The 20,021-nt window shown below is 46.4% G+C and overlaps 1 protein-coding gene across 2 annotated transcripts; it reads right to left on the reverse strand.

Annotated features, from left to right (window-relative positions):
* Positions 1-1,209: 1,209 nt before the first annotated feature.
* TEDC2 (tubulin epsilon and delta complex 2) lies at positions 1,210-10,770 on the reverse strand. Of its 2 annotated transcripts, XM_048495048.1 has the most exons (10): positions 10,447-10,766; positions 9,750-9,848; positions 9,037-9,092; positions 8,145-8,787; positions 7,035-7,088; positions 6,377-6,461; positions 5,797-5,905; positions 5,264-5,377; positions 4,047-4,261; positions 1,210-1,509 (listed from the first exon to the last, which is right to left on the reverse strand). In XM_048495048.1, exons 1-10 carry the CDS (start codon positions 10,470-10,472, stop codon positions 1,348-1,350), a joined length of 1,563 nt encoding a protein of 520 aa, XP_048351005.1. In that variant the 5' UTR covers positions 10,473-10,766; the 3' UTR covers positions 1,210-1,347. The 2 variants fall into 2 exon arrangements, with proteins under 2 accessions (XP_048351005.1, XP_048351006.1); XM_048495049.1 differs by lacking the exon at positions 4,047-4,261 and having other exon boundaries at positions 10,447-10,770.
* Between the last annotated feature and the right edge of the window lie 9,251 nt (positions 10,771-20,021).

Genomic DNA, 20,021 nt, shown 5'->3' on the forward strand with positions numbered 1-20,021 from the left:
TTAGGCCTTACTTTTTTCTCCAACAGGAATCCAAAACAGCTTGTGTCAGTGGCGACTCCTCCATTTTATTATCACAACAATCCTGTGAGCTGGGTAAGCTGACCGAGAGTTACCAACAGGCCCAACGTCGCCCAACAGAGTGGAGGTTTAAATCCCGGGCTCTGAGCTCCCGGTCCAACCCTCCAACCCCGGGGGGGTCTCCAAATCAGCAGGCAGCTCGTTAATTGCTAGCTGCTGTCCAAGTGCGGAGCCCATTCAGGCAAGAGCGACGTACAAATCAAATTATAAACAAAACAAATAAAATGATAGGGGTATCTTGTACCTTAGAAGAATCAGGAAAATACTAGGAAAAGGTCTGCTCTAGGCCTTCTCTCTCTCTCATTCTCTAAAAGAATCCTTTTGTTTTAAAGGATTGTTGGTGGAAAGGAATGGATAAGGGTGGGCACTTCCCGGACTCTTGCCCAGTGCCCTGGAAAGGCTAAGACCACTCCTGCCCATCTGCCGCCAGAGCAGTCCTGGCCTTTGTTTTTGAACACATTCAGCTGTCTGATATGTGTTTGGGCTCAGTATTGTCCTTTCAACTGGAGATGGTGGGGATCGAACCGGGGATAGTCTGCATGCAAACCAGAGGCTCTTCTATTGAGCCACAGCCTCTTCCTGGCATCTTCCTGCTGATTTCTGTAAATCAGTCCCCACGAAGCCCAGGGATTTTCTTCTCAGGCCTCCTTTCCTCACCACAGCGGGCTGCAAACCGCAGAAGAGCTTCCGACAGGGACGCGAGGGACCGTTTGCTGCACGTTTGCTGCCTGGCTCCCTGACTACCCTGATCAACCTGAGCACCTCAGGGAGAACGCGCAGGCAGAAGACGTCAGCCCCGCAGCTCACCTGTCAAAAGGCTGAGGAAGCCTTTCCTCCGGCTTTTGTATGAATGAATCAAAAGAGGAGGAAGGAAAACACAAAGGCCGTCTAATGACACAGGAGCGCCAGGAAGCGGGCCTCTGAAAATAGCAGCCCTGGTGTCATCCTTATCCTGAGACAAAAGGCATCTTGGATGATGACAAATTGCTAGGTGACATTTCCCATCTATTCTTGACTCCGCGGCCTCCATCCTTTCTGGTTTTGCTGCCTCAGAGCACTTTAAGCACCTTGCAGGTATCTGAAGTGGAGCGGGTGGCACGGGCAGCACACAAGCTAAATACAATAAATAAATAACGGAATATAATTTTATTTGGTTTGCACACCGGAAAGTTATCAATCAGCACAATGGGAGACCCGTTCATTCACAGGGGAGCGCTGAGGAGGGCAACGAACTCGTAGCCAGAGGCTGCTTCTCGGCATGCCGTTTGGTCAGGGTTCAAGGCAGCGTGACAAGTCCTCTTCGCTGACGAGGGCGGGGAAGTGCTTGCCCCCCTCGCACAACAGTGTGTAAATGGCACGGTACAAAGAAGCAGGCGAGCCTTGTGGAGCAGGTTGAGGTTTGAGAAGAGGGAGCAGCTCGTCTTCCATGGCCTGGGCAAAGAGAAAGCAGAGTGCAGAGCTAGGAACGCTGCTTGTGCTGGAAGGAGCGGCTGAAGGAGTAGGCCCCAGAAAGGCTGAAAATTGGGAACAGATTACAAGCCAGTCTGACAATCCTGACCTAGAGAGCCAGCGTGGCATAGTGGTTAAGAGCAAGTGAACTCTAAACTGGAGAACCGGGTTTGATTCCCAGCTCTGCCACTTGAGCTGTGGAGGCTTATCTGGGGAACTAGATTAGCTTGTGCACTCCAACACATTCCACCTGGGTGACCTTGGGCTAGTCACAGTTCTTCTCTCTCAGCCCCACCTGCTTCACAGGGTGTTTGTTGGGGGGGGGGGGAGGCGGGGAAGGGAAAGGAGTTTGTAAGCCCCTTTGAGTCTCCTTGCAGGAGAGAAAGGGGGGATTTAAATCTAACTCTTCTTCTTCTTCTAGATCAGTGGTGGCGAACCTATGGCACAGGTGTCAGAGGTGGCACTCATCGAGCCCTCTCTGTGGGCATGCGCAAATAGAGTTGCCCCCCCACATCTAGGCTGGCCTGGGCCACTGGGCTCGATTATTAGCATTAAACCTAAGACCTAGTTTTGGGGAAGCAGTGTGGGTAACCCTGTTAAGCGCTGTTAAATCCCAGATTTTCATGCGAAGAACTAAAGCATGATCTTTTACCTGGGAGTAAGCTCGGTTGCTGGCAATGGGGCTTGCTTCTGAGTAAACCCTCCTAGGGTTGTGATTCACCCGTTGGAATAGTTGCACGGTTGCTTCAAAGCAAAGCCACCGACTACCACCAAGCTTACTCCTGAGTAACGCACGCCTCAGAGCCAACCATTTTTTCTAAACTAAAACCTCAGTATTCAGGTTAAATTGCCGTGTTGACACTTTGCGATAAATAAGTGGGTTTGGGGTTGCAGTTTGGGCACTCAGTCTCGAAAAGGTTCGCCATCACTGTTCTAGATGCATCAGTCTAGCTCAGTGGTTTTCAACCTGGGACATGTGCACCCCCAGGGGCATACACCAGAGCATTTGAGGGTATGCGAAAAAAATTACATAAAGAGTTTGGGGGTACAGTTTTAAGGAAATGAATTGCCAATGGGTACATGAGTGAAAAAAGGTTGGAAGCCACCGATCTAGCCTGATCTGGAAGCTAGGTAGGGTCAGACCTGGTTAGTACTTGGATGGGAAACCATCAAGGAACCTAGGGGTGCAATGCAGATGGCAAACCAACTCTGAAAGTCTCTGGTTTTGAAAACCCTACGGGGTCATCAGAAGTTGGCTGCAACTTGGCGGCATTTTCCCCCATCATTAACATAGGCCAAGCCTCTAAGAGGCTTTTCTGAGTTGGGATTCCATCAAGAGAGGATGGTTATGGTCGGGGCATCATTTGGCTACAGAGTGTGCAAAAGAGAACAACAAATACAGGAGTAACATACAGCCCTTGGTTTCCAAGGAAAATCTTGGTGGTAAAAAAACCCACACAGTGTGGCAGGCGGGCCCCACAGTAACCACAGTGCATGCCGTAAAACCTTGAAGTGCCACTCCAACATTTTAAAGTAATATTTTTTTAAATGAAGCATTTGTTAAGCACCACGGGCCGGCTGCTCCTACACAGCACTTCACTTCCAAAACTGTTTTTTTTGTTTTCATTTTATCCTCTCCAACATCCAGCAAAAAAAGTTTGTAGCGAGGTGGCAAATGGGTCAACTGGGGACTGAATCCATTAATTTAAAGGCAGCCTCTCTGTGTGGACAGGCCTATAATAACCCAGTTGGGTCCTCGATTTTTGAACAATACGCAATCAACGTTTTGAAGCATGGTGGTCACCGCAGGGTAGCAAAGCGGCTGCGCGTGTAACCCCTGTGTCAGAATGGGATGACCCAGAAAGGGGTGGAGTCTGAAATGAAGTAGAATGCTGCAGAACTCATGAGGTTGGAGGAAGCGAGACTACCAGGCTGGGACCTTGATTGATTTTATTAAGCCCTTAACACCTTGTTTAAGGTAACTGCAATGTTGTGGGGAACTAGTGGGAAGGGAGTTTATTTTTTTTGCTATATTGTAAATGTTAGAATTTATTGTTTCAGGGTTTTTGTGTATGTAAATGGTGAGAGTTTTCTGGGAACCTTCATCATCTTGAAGCTATCCATTCACCAAGCCTCAGAAGTCTTCAAAACCAACCACCAGCAAAGAAGAATTGGACTTGGCAATATCAGTAGACTGTAAATAAGGACTTGAAAATGCAAACTTAACAGGACTGCAAAGTGTAAATGTTAAATGTTTTAAAAGTGTTATTTGTTAAGTAAAGTAAACTGTTTTGTTTAAATTTGGTTCTTTGCAACTCCTTCCAAGTACTGCCCCACAGAACCCACAAGCTGAGGTTACACGCGCTCTGGTGGAAAAATGTGCGATGCAAAAGTCAATCAGACTGAAAAAAAACCCTATTAGATGGATCCATCGGTTTGATCCAGAACGGCTGCTCTTTTGTTCTTAAAAGGGACACAACGTTAAAAGTCCCCACGGTGCACGTCTGGTGCCATCTCACCTTCTGTATGTCGATTTGCTGGCTCAGCATGGCCACCTGCAGCCGCAAGCTCTCTACTTCCTGCAGCTCTTTCAGGCTGGAGTAACAGAGCAGAGGTGGCGGCTCGAATGTCTCTGGGCAGCAACTCCTTCGCCTCTGGAGAAAGGGCCCCTCTGCAGATGAAGAGGACACTTCGCTGCCAGAGGCCGAGATAAACTGCACTTGGGACTTCACGGCTGTCATGGGAGGCAAACACAAACCTTAGCCAAGATTAAAAAGAAGATGACGGCTTTGGATTTATATCCCCCTTTCTCTCCTGTAATGAGACTCAAAGGGGTTTACAATCTCCTTTCCCTTCTCCCCCACAACAAACACCCTGCGAGGTGGGTGGGGCTGAGAGAGCTCTGTGGAGCTGTCACTAGCCCAAGGTCACCCAGCTGGTGTGTGTGGGAGTGCACAGGCTAATCTAGTTCCCCAGAGAAGCCTCCACAGCTCAAGTGGCAGAACAGGGAATCAAAACCAGTTCTCCAGATTAGAGTGCACCTGCTCTTTACCACTTTGCCATGGCAAAATTGTGCAAAAAAACTGATATAAACTCAGGAAAATATTTACACCCCCCCCCCAATTCATATTCCCTAAATTAAGTACCCATCCTGAGGTTCTTGAAGAACAGCAGGATAAAAATTACAATGTTGATAAAAATAAAAGCATTGATTGGGGGGGTGGGTAGGCAGAACTAGCATGCCTGGAAAAATAACCTTTTTAATATTCATTTGCTCTAATTCTGATGTTCATACACAGCAGAAGGATATGTGCCCCTGCAATCTAGAAATTCCACAAGCTCAATTCTGGCCCCCCCCCCCCCCCCCCCCCCATGCTTGGTATATAGTTATGGGTTCCAAAGGGAATTTTATTTTAGGAAGACACTGCTCTGCAGATAACCATCCTGTAATAATTGGCTGACCAGCCGTAGCTAAAATTACGCTGACTGGTTTCTCTTTGGAGGATCAGCGCTCCGTGAAAAGGCACCCAAATGGGATTAAAATATTATATTCTAACACCCAACTTGGTCTTCTGAGGCAGAACTGCAGACACATCAAGCGCTTCCTTCAACTACTTATGATACACAAACAGACAAAGGGCGCAGAGCGCCTCTCCTCCTTCTTATTAAAGCTGCACGCAGATTTTTACGTCCACGCCAACAGAGTTCAGGTCTCGTCTTTCCAGCGGAGCCTCACCTTCCTGGAGCTGGCTTGCTTTGTCCAGGTTCTGGGAAATCATGGATTGCAGACCCTCCAAAACCAGGAGACTTTCATACTCTCGCTCCCAAGCTGGGTTTTCCCCAAGAGAAGCTACAAGAAAAATAGAAAACAGGAGAAATTGGGGCTGCACAGAACCGCCGAGCTTTAGCCAGAAGATCAGTGAGGAGGCGCCATGTCACAAACTATTAGCTCTTACACTCCAGTTCTGTAAAAGTGACAAGTCTACCTCTCCCAAAATCTCTGGCAGAGCTCATTAAAAAGAAAAAATGTCTCATGCATGCCAAGAACAACCCAAGGGCCACTGTTTTATACTTCTTAGAGGTATATGCATGAACACATAATGTACAAGTATGTGGATGTGCATCGTAAAAAATAATCAGCAGACAGGACTGATTGCATGTCATGAGAGCGTTCAGGGTGTGTGGAACTGCAGCTGCTGTGCTCTGAGTTTGGCAAAAGAAGTCGCACACAGGGGCATCATTTTCAACTACCCACAATGCATTCCTCACCTGGCATCTCAGCTCCCACGCATTGGCTCAGAAGGAAGTAGACGCCACGCAGAGATGTCAGCTCCTTTTCCACTTCAGACAGGCTGAAAGATGGTGAAGGCGAGGAGAACTGGACATGAGTTTAAGGAAAGAGACGGTTGGAAGGGTTTTTGCGGGGGGGGCAGGGTTGAAAAAAAAAAGAAATGCTTCCCAGGTTAGAGTCCTATCGATTTGCTCACTCTTACGCTCATTGTCTCTATTTCTGCAAGCGGTGTGTTCTTTGCAGAGGTCACAGAAAGAACAGTTTCTCAATCCAAGTGGGCTGGGATCAGCCAGGCTTCTACATCAGCCCCACACTGCAGGCCGTATCGCCACATTCATCAACTAGGCAGAGGAAAGGGCCACAACTCCCGAGTTAGCGAAGGGATTCCTCACGTTAGTAAAGACCAAAAACAAAACAAAACAGAATTTGAGCTGTGCTGGAAGCTCAGGATGACCCTGAATCCTAGCCCAATTCCTGGCAACAAAAGGGCTTTTTTCTTCCATCTTTTCAGCCCTGCAGTTGGATTTTCCTTTTGTTTGAGGCTTGCGCAAAGGATACGGTAGCTTGCAGCTTCTCCATAAAGTGATCCCGTGCGGCAGCTGCCTCTGAGCTCATCTGGTAAAGGCAGCAGTCTTCCCACAGCCTGAGCATTTGGAACAAGAAACAGGGCAGGAGGGAGGGTAGGACAGGAAGAGCTGAGCTAGGTCAGAATGTTCACACACCAGGGACGGGAATACTTGAAAGGTTTAGGGTAGGGGTCTGCAACCTGTGGCTCTCCAGATGTTCACGGACTACAGATCCCATCAGCCCCTGCCATGATGGCTATGCTGGCAGGGACTATTAGGATTTGTAGTCCATAAACATCTGGAGAGCCACAGGTTGCAGACCCCTGGTTTAGAGGAAGGCAACAAAAACTAGGGAGCCTTATTTATTCTGTTTGTACTTCATTGTTCTTGGACTGGTTACATGCTCTCAGTGGTCCTGCACTGTTCTGTCCCACAGTCAAACCTTCATTCACCATTATGATACAGCCAAGTTGTAAACGAACAATCTTTTAGGTCAGCCAACCTCTAGCACCTACGGCAATCTCCCTTTACAAACAGCCACTCCGCGAACAGCGCCCTACAGGTTCCTAAAGAGATTTCGAAGATTTCTCCCACCACCCTCTTTCCAACCACTTGCAGAAAAAGTTCTCCGTCGCTTCTGGTCAACTTACCTGGTGAGCCTGAAAGACGCTTTTCTGAATGGAAGGGGCAGTTTCAGCAAAGTTCTGCAAGAAGAGTGGGTTCGCGTCAATGGTTAGCACGCAACCTGTGATTGGTGTTTGGAATATGCTGCCACAGGAGGTGGTGATGGCCACTAACCTGGATAGCTTTAAAAGGGGCTTGGACAGATTTATGGAGGAGAAGTCAATTTATGGCTACCAATCTTGATCCTCTTTGATCTGAGATTGCAAATGCCTTAACAGACCAGGTGCTTGGGAGCAACAGCCGCAGAAGGCCATTGCTTTCAGATCCTGCCTGTGAGCTCCCAAAGGCACCTGGTGGGCCACTGCGAGTAGCAGAGAGCTGGACTAGATGGACTCTGGTCTGATCCAGCTGGCTAGTTCTTATGTTCTTATGCACAGAGAGACATGCGCTCAAAAGTCGTGTTAGCGTGAATGTTAATTTTTTTAAAAAAATTGATTTATACTCTGCCCTTTCCCAGCAAAGCCAGGCTCAGGGCGGCTAACAATACCTAATACGCAACATATAGTAACATGTTAAAATATACAATTAAAACCATATAGCATGGAAGCTGAGGAGGGTTAGTACTTGGATGGAAGTCCATTAGGGAAGTGTCTACAGAGGAAGGCAACGACAAACCAGCTCTGCGTCTCACTTGCCTTAAAAGACCCTTGTTGAGGTCAGTCAGAGGAAAGCAATGGAAAGCTACCAGTTAGTCTCCTGCCTTAAAAACCTGCTTTGATTCGATGGCACCCCCCTCCAAAAAAAACCCCTCTTCACATGGCTCCAAAGTGGCTTACAGTATTCTGCCCTTTTCCATTGTATTGTCAATATAGCCCTGCAAATTAGGTTAAGTTGATGATATTCTGGCCCAAAGTCACCTGCAAACTTTTGTGCCTAAATGGGGATTCAAATCTGGGTTTCCCGGATTCTCGTCTGACACTAACCACGATACTTTTGGAGCATGCAGTAGATCCGTGATCTGACTACCATCTCCAGATACAAACCAGATGTGAAAGAAGCAAAATTTGCTTCCAGTTTGCAACAGAAAAAATATCAGCATTCATTGAACAGGGGGGAAAAAATCTGCAGGACTTTACCCCTTTTCCTGGAGTGTGGATATCTGCGGTTCTGTACACATCCCTGGGGCACTAGCTCCTGAAAGACACGACTCTGTTTCAAAGTAAGATGTCCTGGTACTTGCAAAGTCCCCTTCACTGGCACAGTTCTCATGCAAAGAGCTGTGCTTTACATCTTGGGCAGAGACGGACATGCCCAGCAGAATTCTGGGATTTTCAACTGCAGAGATCTTTCCGCATTCCACTCTGGTTATTTTTACAGGCCCCTTGGCTTTGGGGGAGGCAGCCCCTTGGGGCGACTTCCTCTCTGACCCCTTTGAGACCTTGCGATTCAGCCTGGCTGACGTTACGCCCCGTAGCCTTTTCACTTCCAGGTCAGTCCGGTAGGGAGGTTTCAGAGCATACACTGACGGCTTTCGGGAAGATGAAGGTTTTTGCTTGACAGGAATCATTTTGATTGACGTGGAGATGCTCTCCTTGCAATTAACACCTTGCTGTTTGACAGCAACATGGGTGACAGGTTTCTTCTCTGGTGCTTTGGTGCTGCCAGTAGCCTCACATGGAGGAACGTGGCTCAGGAATTTCGTTCGGATTTTTAAAGCTTTCTCCAGCGCTCTGCTAAGTAGTTCCAGTTCCTTTAGCTCCTCAGAGGAGGGCTCCCTTGCTGAAAATGCAGGAGACAGTCAGTATAAATGTCATCCTGAGCTCAAGATTTTTTTAAAAATTAATTTTTAAGGGCTATTTTGTTCTTCAAATGGTGCAGAGGTAAAGCCAAAGGGTATTTGAAATAACACTTATACCTACAGGATGTTATGTGATAAATCTTCCTCAAGCTATGCCAAGCAGCAACTGACTGCTCCTGTTAGAAGCATTTCAGTGGAGGCTGCTGAGCAAGAAAGAGGCTTGTCTTTACCTTGTTTGACACAACTGTTGTCCTTTATTGTGGGGCTGTCAGGAGCTCCAGAGTTCCTAGCAGAGAGAAAAAGAAAACAAACAACTTAGGAGGAATTACCGGATAGCCCCACCTTGGACATGAGAATCTGAAATGCCACAAGCTGCTATGTCACGACAAGGAAAGGAATAAGCAGTGAACATGCATGAACACGGGAAGGGAAGCCTTACACTGAATTAGACCCCCACTCCATCAAGTTTAGTACTGTCTACTCTGACAGCTAGCAGCTCTCCAGAAACTCAGCAGGAAGTCTTTCCCATCACCGTCAACCTTTCAAATGGGGAAGTCAGGAATTGAACCTGGGACATTTAGCACGCAAAGCATATGCTCTCCCACTGAGCTACAGCTCTTCCTCATTGATCTGGGTTCAAATTTTGCTTCCACAACAAATTTAGTAGGTGGCAAGCTTCGGCCTCGATGCCCTACCATCTGCTACAGGATCATAATTCTCGCCAACCTTACGGGGCTGTTAGGATGACAAGATAATGTGCATGAAGTGCTTGGAAAGAGAACTCTGGTGTTCATAGGACAGCAGGTCCCTGTACTGCAAGACTTTCAAGTTTTAAATTTTCACCTTCCCAAAACAAGAGGGGGAAAGGAATGTTTATTTCCATTGTTTGTCTCCACTAGTTGCAAACACTTCTGTAAGCGTTATCTTCCACTTCACAACTTACCAGTCCCCAAGAATAGAACGACACCGTGCTAGATTTTGCTGCAGCTGGTGCTGTTTCTCTGCACATTCTTCCAAGGCCTGAGTGAGAAGGGAAACCAGCCTAGAAACAACACAGGAGAACTGGTTACTCTTCATTTCCATCACATCACAAGAGCTACCCACTGTCCCTGTCACTTCTTATTGACATTCTTCATGCAGTCTTTTTATTCTCAATTCAGAGGTCAGGGAAGGGCTGGATACAGTCGATTGAAGTCACTGTTGCCACAGAATTCAGAATGCCTGCTTATTTTCCTCAAAGTGCAACCCAAAACTTCCCAAAACAACCCAAAGTGCAACCCAAAACTTCCCTGCAACACAGGATGTCATACAAGGTGAGACTTTTTAACTGATCCTGTAAGTGGCTCTTATCAGCCAGAAGACTCACAAAGAACCTCTGTGTTCAAGAGCAGTGTATCTTAGCCTATTAGTGATACACAATGAAGAGAACTATGGCTTCTATAGCCACAGCTTGTGGCTTTCCTGGAGATCTGGTCACTGCAGGAAACAAGAGGCTGGGATAGACAGATATTTGGTGTGATCTAGCGTTGCCCGTCTTAAATCTTGGAGATAGCGCTTTTAAAAACTTTTATTTGGCATTGCAAACAAGTTTCCGGGGCTGAGCTCCGCCCAACTTGTCTCAAACTTTTTGCAGAACTTACCTGTGCGCACAATCGGCGGGTAGCATGATGAACTGCAAAAAGGGCAATTATTATGTTGCACAAATATCTCCAAAGAACACTGGTAAGTACTTTCCAAAGAGAGGAGGGGCGCAATCCTAGACAGCACTTCCGGTTCCAAACTGAACGGCTTTTCCACTCGTTCCGCTGTCCTAAGGAAACCACAGCGGCGGCCGGGGCTTTACCATAGAGATGCCACCGGCCACAGGGCCCCCACTTCCAGCAACAGATTGTAATGATATGTACATAAATATGTATGTTTAGCTGTTTATTCTACAGAGGGAATCACGGCGTTTGTTTTTAAAGGCGGCATGACATCCCAGCCTTTCCCCAACTCTATGATCCCCGCCGGCGGCCGATGATGTGGTACTTCAAGGTCCTGCCAGAGCAAAACGTCTCGCCACGACCAAAATTATTCCAATCGGCGAGCAGGTGTCTCGGCAAATTCCCTCTGTAATAAATGAACTTTCCCCATCTTCTCGTCTTCTTCGTATTCCCCCCTTCCACGTGCATTTTTTTTGTAGTTAGTGATCTTTTTGCCCTGCTAGGACCCGATTCTTAGCAACGGCCGTAGCAACAGTTTACAAGCGGAAGCTTTTGGAACTCAGGGGTGTAAATGGATGCTGCAGGATGGGAATGGACTGTACTACGTCAAGACTGCCGGGGGTGGGTCTTAAATTCTCCTTCATTATTTCAAAGTCTCACAAACTGGAAGCCTGAAGAAACAGGCAAAGGGCTTGAACGAGGTCCTTGTCCCGTTTGATTGTTTTTATTTTTCCAATAAAAGAAGAAGAGTAGGAGTTTCCCCCCTATTTGGAGGAACGTCCCGCACTGCGACCCCCCCTTGTCCTAATTGCTCGGAGTTTCAGCTTCAGTTTGCAGTGGTACTGCCCATTCTACCTGGGTATGAAAGGTGTTTTTGGAAGGAGGCGGGTCGTCCATACCTGGATCTCGGAGTCAGCAAGATACTGTGCGGTTTGTGAGAACTTGCCTTGGGCACACCTTGGGGAAGCCCAAGCGTAGCAAACGCTGGCACAGTGCTGAACCCGCGTCTGGACCAATTTCTTGCGCATCCCCAGGTCCCTGGGAGCTGGTTGCGAAATTCTTAACTGATCAGGCATCTGTAATGATTATTAATGGCCCCCACACCACTTTTCTGCAAAGGAACACAAGCCGCTCACTTATATGGATGGCAGCCTCCAGCTGGCATCTTGGGATTCCCCCCAGAATTACAGCTCATCTCCCAACTACAGGGATCTATTGTCCTGAACAAAATTGATAATGTGGAAGGTGGATTCTGTGGCATTGACCCCCCTCGAAGGTCTCTGTCCTTCCCAGGCTCCACCCCCAAATATCCAGGAGTGGCCCAACCCGGAGCTGCTAACCCTACACCCTCTGCCCCAACCACAGCAGTACTGCCCACTAACTGTGGCTATGAGTGCCCATAGGTGTTTGAATTTCATTAGATTCGAATGAGCTTTTTATTCTATTTGTTTGCAATAGTAGGAAAACAAATTCTGGGGTGAGGGTGGGGGTGGAGTTGAGAGACGTGTGCATTAACGCTTAGAAAATATCCCAAGATGTCTATTGAGCTAATTGAGTAGGAATTCTAAGAGAGGCCAGCAGACGGCAAACTTCTACTAATGCGATGCCGCTGTTTCCTGAATGCCAAGTAGGTATGAGATCAGACTGCACCTGCATACTATTGACATTTGTGCATTTTTATTAGCAACACTTAAGGCTGCTCTTACTTTGGGAATCTGCTCAGAAACTGATTCATCCACTTAACGGAAGCCAAGCCAGAGTTTTCCAGTGTACGGTTTTAAGGGCTTTAAAAATAAAGTTGAGAAAGCACACCAGTTACTGAACATCATGCCTATGGTGCATCTCTTCACATCAGCTGTGAGATGTGTTCCAAATGTCCTGAAGCAAAACTCAGTGATGCCCTGGCTCCTATTAAACACAGTGCCAAACGCTGCCAGTTTTCAGACTTGCCATATAAAGAGGAAATCTCTAAACAATGACTGGCACGTCTTACTGGGAAAGGTTGGGTTGTCACACCTTCCCCCACAAGAATGCATTGCAACCGGAGGGGCTGTGGGCTGGCGAAAGGGCATACCTCTTCATACAGTCTCCAAGTAAAGGACTGCCGGGCTGAGAAGGATCTATCTATCCTGGCCTGATGATGCCTCTAAACTACTTCAAGATTAATGTATTGTCGAAGGCTTTCACGGCCGGAATCACTTGGTTTCACTGCCAGAATCACTTCAAGATTGTTTTGAGACAACAAATTGGGATGTTTTCTACCACCCAGATCTGGAAGAGTATACCACTGCTGTTCTGAGTTATATCACCTACTGCACAGACACTCTTACTGTGGATAAGCGCATCCGGATTTACTCCAACCATAAACCCTGGATGACAAAGGAGGTTCAGCGACTTTTGCATGACAGGAATATTGCTTTCAGATCTGGTGATGAGGCAAAATATAGTGCGGCGAGAGCCAGTCTCAAGAGAGGTATTCGACAAGCCAAGATGAGTTATAAGAGAAAAATTGAGGATTATTTTAATAATAACAACATGAGGCAGGTGTGGCCGGGGATTCAACAAATTACCAATCATAAACCAACCAATGACATTTCTGTAGATGGGGATTCTTCTCTGGCAGAGGAGCTAAATCACTTTTTTGCCAGCACGAAACAGGTCTATCAGAAGGAAATTGACACACAGCCACTAGGTGATTGCAGCTCACACCTCACTGTGGAGGAACATGAGGTGAGGCAAGTTTTGAGGGCTGTGAATCCAAGGAAGGCTGCTGGACCGGATGGTATTCCCAGTTGGGTGTTAAAGGAATGAGCTAACCAACTGGCTGGTGTTTTTACTGGGATCTTTAATCGATCTTTATCCCAGTCCACCATCCCATCTTGTTTGAAAGCTTCCACCATTGTTCCACTACCAAAGAGATTTCCCTTGCTGACAATCTTCAGGATTATAGAATGATGGCACTCCACCCCATCATCATGAAGTATTTTGAAAAAACTGGTCCATAGGCATGGTAGTTCTTGCCTTCCAGATACATTTGATTGGCTTATCGGATTCGCATATCGGACTAATAGATCTCACGGAGGGCGCCATTGCCATTAGCCTCCACACTGCTTTGTAGCATCTGGAAAATCAGGGGAATTATGTGCTTGAATGCTCTTTAGGACTTTAGTTCACACTGTTAATACAATCTAAGCCACAAAGACTGGTGATGAAAACTTGTGGATCTTGGACTCTCGCATTCAATCTCTTTGGGGATTAGGAGGGACTTCTTGTCTGGAAGTTCCCAGAGGGTTAGACTGGGAAATCCGGAACATCAGTTCTTACTCTCTAAATATGGGAATGCCACAGGGCTGTGTGTTGAGTCCTTTACTGTTCACCCAACATACATATGAGCTGTACTCCCTGTCTATCATAGTAACACCATTATCAAATTTGCTGATGACACAACGGTGGGTGGGGCTCATCTCTGGAGAGGATGAGTCTGCCTATCCGAATGAAGTGGACCGACTGCTCCTCATGGGTGCAGGGGAAAATAACCTGGTTCTTAAAACTAACAAGACAAAGGAGCTCATAGTGGATTATAGAAGGCATAGCTCAGAAACTCAGCCCTTGACTATAAATGGAGATCAAGTGGAGGCCCGAGGTGGCTAGTTTTAAATTTCTGGGTATTTATGATTAAAGAGGACTTGACCTGGGGCGTACCTGAATCTGTAGGTGGTTAAGAAAGCCCAGCAAAGACTGTACTTTCTGAGACTTTTAAGGAAGCAACAACTAGATGGAAAACTTCTGGTGTCCTTTTACCGCTATAGAGAGTGTCCTAACCTACTGCATCTGTGTATGGTTCTCCAGTTGCACAGTGGCGAATAGGAAGGCGCTCCAAAGGGTGATCACCACTGCACAAAGGATTATCGGCTGCCCTCTTCCCTCCTTGGAAGAAATCTATAATTCCCGAAGCCTAAATAAAGCTCAAAATATTCTGAGGTTCCCGTCTCATCCAGCACACTCTCTTTTTAAACTGTTACCATCTGGCAGACGATACAGGGCCCTCAGAACTAGGACAAAGAGGCTTAGAGACAGCTTCTACTCTAGAGCTGTGGCTATGCTAAACTCCGCTGCTTCATATTGATGTATTTGGGGCTGTGTAGGGATGGGTGGAGGAAGGGGAAAGTGAGGATGATGTATGAGTCTGAAATTGTGTGCATCAAGGAATGCTGCTGTAAATTTCGTTGTGCGTGCACAATGACAATAAAATGCTTATGCTTTACCTTTCTGAGTGAGCTACAGAGACCAATAAACTGACTAGGTGTGAAACAGCTTCTTAGGCTCAGTAGCTGAGAAGAAAAAGGCTGACGTCAAATTGGATTTCTGTTCTCAAAACCCACATGGCTGCCATCTTGAAGCTGTGAAAATGAGCCCCAGAATCTAAACCAACAAGTGCAAAGTGTCAGAAGTGACAACGTATCTCATATATCTCAGTTTCAGCAATGACAGTCAGGTATTGCTTTCTGCACGTCCCTTAAGAATGTGTGGTGTTTTTCCTACTTTATTCAGTTTGTGTGTGTATAAAGTGTTGCCAAGTCACATGCAACTTATAGTGAGTCCTGGTGGAGTGTTCAAGGCAAGTGATTAAGCAGAGATGGTTTGCATTTCCCTTCTTCTGCGGATCCTTTTGTGGAGATTCTCCCTTCCCAGTATTGACCCAACTTACGGTAGCTTCTGAGAGCTGGCGAGGTCGGGATATACCGTGGGCGCAACAGTTATCGTGAAGAGACCTAGATTACTATTCCTGTCCAGCCCTGCCCACTGTGTGAATTTTTGTCAGTCAGGTAACTTAACTGCCTTACAGAGCAGTGAGGATACAGTGAAGGAGAGAAGGATTTTGTGAGCCATCCTGCGCTCCTTGGAGGAAGGGGTGAGATTAAAAATGGACTCCATAGATTGTATCCGGCTTTTTGCCTGCAGCTTGCACTGTTTGTAAAATGCAACATTTCATTTAAAAAAAAATGGAACACTTTTTCAGTTTAGAAAGGAAGAAGGCGCCTGAGCAGAGAGACAGGATAATGGACTGCAACGCAGAATTTTGAAATAATTTCAATCAAGTGTTTTAAAATTCAGGAAAACACGTTTTTAAAGGGAAGAGGGATGCTTTTTAAACCCCTGCCTTTCCCAAGAAGCTCAAGTCTATGTGCCTGCTTCCCCCCTCCTGCACTGTACTCTCACAATCTTCTCTGTGTTTCATCGCAAGGGGGATTTAAAACCCAAGTTTCTCCACTCCGAGTCCAATTCTCTAAACTCATGCCACACTGTGTCTCCTGAGGCCCTTGTGGTTTGAATGAATGCTCAGGCGAAAGCACTTGGAACGCTGCTTGCGTTTGGCCTGTGGTTGCATTGCAAGTAATTACCGGCAAGGGCAAGCGCAGACGACAAAAATATATTCTCAAGAATAACAGCAGAAATCACGTTAAGATGCCTCTAGACCTCTGTGTGGCAGAAGCCAAGACGGTTGGATAACATCCTCCCGAGTCGCTCTGCAGAAGTTCATCAAAGCACTTTCTGTCAAAATTCGGGCCGAGAAAGATCGAGAGCCAAGCCCCGCTGAACTGGATGCTAAGCAACCCAGAGACCATAGCAACAGTTTTAATGTCTCCATGCCACTCATTGATAAAAATTTGGGTTCCCGCAGTTTAGTACAAATCCTAAAAGGCACACTCAAAATGACAAGCGGGCGATATGATGAGACAACAATGATTCATTATTTGTCTACATAAGACAGAAGAAGCATGTGTAACACAAGCAGAGCAGAAATTATCAGGGAATAGAGAAGCCTTTTCCAGGAACCTTTTTCAAGTCCTTTTCAGGAACACCCAGTTCTATAGTTTGCAATGGCATAGCTGCTGTTTTAAACAGATGATCTTCCTAACATTATATCTTTATTGTACTGTATTATTATTATTATTAGAACCAAACCCAACTAGGAGTGGAGCGGGAGAACCAAGAATAATAATAATTTGGATTTGAACCCTGGCTTTCTCTTCTGTAAGGAGTCTCAAGTCTGTTTACAAACTCCTTTCCCTCCCTCTCACCACAACAGATTCCTTGTGAGGTAAGTGGGGCTGAGGGAGTTATGAGAGAACGATGACTAGCTCAAGGTCACCCAGTCGGCTTCTGCCTTCCTTGCAAGGCTGTCATACATATTCCACCTAGATAATATATTCAGTGCATTCTGAACCCTTGGAAATGCTTGCCATCATTCTCTGACCATATTGCTCAAATGTGTACGAGACTTCCAGTACAATCCTAAACAATGTCGTCCTTTTCTAAACCCACTGAATTTGATGGATTTATAGCTATCCCACCATCCATTTCTGCACCACGCTGGCAAGCTTCTTACAATTTGCTCTTCTCTCTGTCATCTGATCCTGCTTCATGGCTTGGGCAGGCACTTAGCAATCACGGAGCCATCTCCCAGGGCCCTCGACGGCTTCAGCTAATCACCTGTCTTTATTAAGCATACAGCAGAAATCAAAGGCACCCCCTTGGGGTTGTCTGCAGGTGTGCCTTGAAATGTTAAGGACAATGCGTACAAATCAGAATGCCTTTGTGCAAGACACCGGGAAGATGGCGGGGGGGGGGGGGCATTTTGTTAATTTGAGGCTGATGTTCTGTATGTCTGGTTGTCGTGGGCTTTCCGGGCTGTGTGGCCGTGGTCTGGTAGATCTGGACAACCTGGACGATTACTATGTCAGACTACACAGGGAGGCTATTGAAATCCACAAACACCAAGACAACTTCAACAAGAAGAAAGAGATTCTGAGAATTAACAAAACTTAGCTACCAGGACTTTAAAACACCAGAATCAAAGGCCAAAGGCATGCTAGGTCCATGGACAATTAACTCCACCCAGACACATGATTTGCATTCACTAATGCAGAGAGTGCAAATGCAAATACGAATGTAAATGGACTGAAAGCCCCACCTGTAATACAATGCAGTCAACCACACCTTTGCATAGGAAGTTCCACCCAAGCACTTACTGATTGGTTCCCCATCCTAGGACATGGGACAATATATACCCCACTAAAACATTCCCTTCCCACCGGACACAGAGAACACACTTCTCTCTGTGATACATCTCTGAAGATGCCAGCCACAGATGCAGGCGAAACGTTAGAAACAAGATCCACCAGACCACGGCCACACAGCCCGGAAAGCCCGCCACAACCAGTTGAGTCTGGCCGTGAAAGCCTTTGACAAAACATTCTGCATGTCTGTCCATTCAAAGACTCACTGGCATGTTTCAGAGTAGTGGGAAACTTGCCTGGAGGTCCTTGTTGGGACTCAGTGGTCTCCCTTAGCTCTGTTTTTAACAGGACGTGAGAACACTTCCCGTAGAATCTTTTTTGAATTCCCAGTGGGGTCGGGGTTCGATTCCTCTTGTGTGTGGGGGTGGGAGGAAGTGAAGGATTTTGCTGCTTGGAGGGGGAGAAGAGCGCACGCAGACCAAGGAAAATGCAGAAACGGAGTCTCCGACCCAGAGGCAACAAAACCTCCAGAGAAATCTCAGTGAATGTGTGTGTTTTTTTAAAAAACACACACATCTGTTTCGATTAACGAGCAGATGATGGGTTGGCGGCTATACTGGGGAATCACAAGATCTGCTGACTCTTCAGTCAACTCTTTAAAAAAAGCGTCCCACAGAATCAGACAGGCAACGGCAGAGCAGAATCTTTCCCATCTGTATCAGCCAGGATGCAGCTCTGCCTCGCTCAGGCGGGCAGTCATAACACCAGAATGGCATGTCTTTGGGCGGCTTCTGTAACTCGGGAAGGAGCAAGTGCGTCCAGGGGATCATATACATGAGCAGATTAGCATGACACCTGACTCAAAAGAAGCCAAGGCCCAGTGGCACATCTGGAAGGAGCGCTCCTCCGAGCCTGACATATCCAAACAGATGAGAGCATAATGCCTGTCAGCTGTTCAAGACTATCAGGAATCCCATCTGAATAGTGTATTTATGTGCTTGTTGTGTTAGCAAAGCCTCTTGTTGGGGATTTATACATCATCTGATGTCTAAACAGACAGAGATTTGAGCTGACAAACAGCCAGCCAATTTGCTGGGCTGAGTCGGGTGGGGGGTAGACTTTTGCAGAACATATGGCCGGGATCACTGATTTGTTGGCCCGGTATCCATCCTAGCATTTGCAGGAAACCTTTTTTTCGTGTGGCAGCAAATATATGGTCTGTATATTTGTTCGGTCTGCTTTGGAGTGCTATTTTTAATTGGGGGGAAAATAATATGAAAGGGAAAAGTCTGAGAGCTGAGACAGTTTTTACAGGAAGCAGAGAGGGTATGTCTTTTCTCTCACCATATCCTCCTCTCTTCCTTACCGACCAAGGTAGAACACAATGCTTGATATGATGTCATTGAATGGTTCATTTCCCTTCCCTGTGGCATGCCAATCAATTGTGGCAGGTGGAGAAAGGGAAGTACATTGCTTGGTGTTATTTGCATGTGTTATGACAAACAGGGAAGAAATAAACATGGCATGCAGTCTCTTCTCTGTCCTCAAAGGATCTCAAGGCAGCTTGTGCAATTCTCCCTGCCACAGTGTGTCCTTCCAACAACCCTGTGAGGAGATTAGGCTCAGAGAGAGAGAGAGAGAGAGAGAAACTTTTTCTCAAATTATATTTCAGCAGTTGTTAATCTGGCAATTACTGCTATTCTGAAATAATGTGATTTTTTTTCTTGTATTGCTTCATTAATTAAGCTGTTGTTCTTGCCATGGACACATTTAATGGAAGGCCCGCTTAATCTCCTCCTGCAAATAAACAGTTTCCAAACACAACACTATGTAGACCATCCCAGTTTTTTAAAAAAAGCACATTGCTTCTAAAACCAGGTTTGCAATCATTTTAAAACCGCCAGCCTGGTGAAGCTGATACGTTTTGCTTATGTACAGAACAGCATGAAGGTTTGATCCGGTTCTTCCTGGGTTATTATAAAAAGCCATGAATAATAGTGTCTCATTTCTTCGCATTGCCTGAGAAGGCCTGGGGAGGGAAAATGGAAATGAGAGTGACATAAGGGTATGATGACATGCGCTATAAAAGGAATGCGCAGTAACTATGAGCCTGTGGAGCCCTCTCATGCATACAGACAGGGTTTTCTTGATGTTGGTTGTGCAGACGGCTTGGGAAGGACTTAATATACATTCTGAGATCCATCTTCCATCTCTGGCACCAGCGGCTTTACATTCGTTGGGCACTCTGGATTACAGCCAGTTAAATTTTCAGAGTCCTCCTAAATGGAGTTACATCCTTCTAAAGCCGTTGAAATCAACTGGCTTAGCAGAGTGCAACTCTGTAATAAAACTCTGCTCTCTGACTTTTCTTCCTTTCATATTATTTCCCCTCAACCAATAATATTCTGTTAAGGATGGATTAAATATCACAGCACTTTGCAGCTTCGGTTGACACCCAGGGTGTCTTCTTCACTCTAGAAAGTGCGCCCA

Source organism: Sphaerodactylus townsendi, linkage group LG04 (genome assembly GCF_021028975.2).
Source record: "Sphaerodactylus townsendi isolate TG3544 linkage group LG04, MPM_Stown_v2.3, whole genome shotgun sequence".
In the NCBI taxonomy this organism is placed as follows: Eukaryota; Metazoa; Chordata; class Lepidosauria; order Squamata; family Sphaerodactylidae; genus Sphaerodactylus; species Sphaerodactylus townsendi.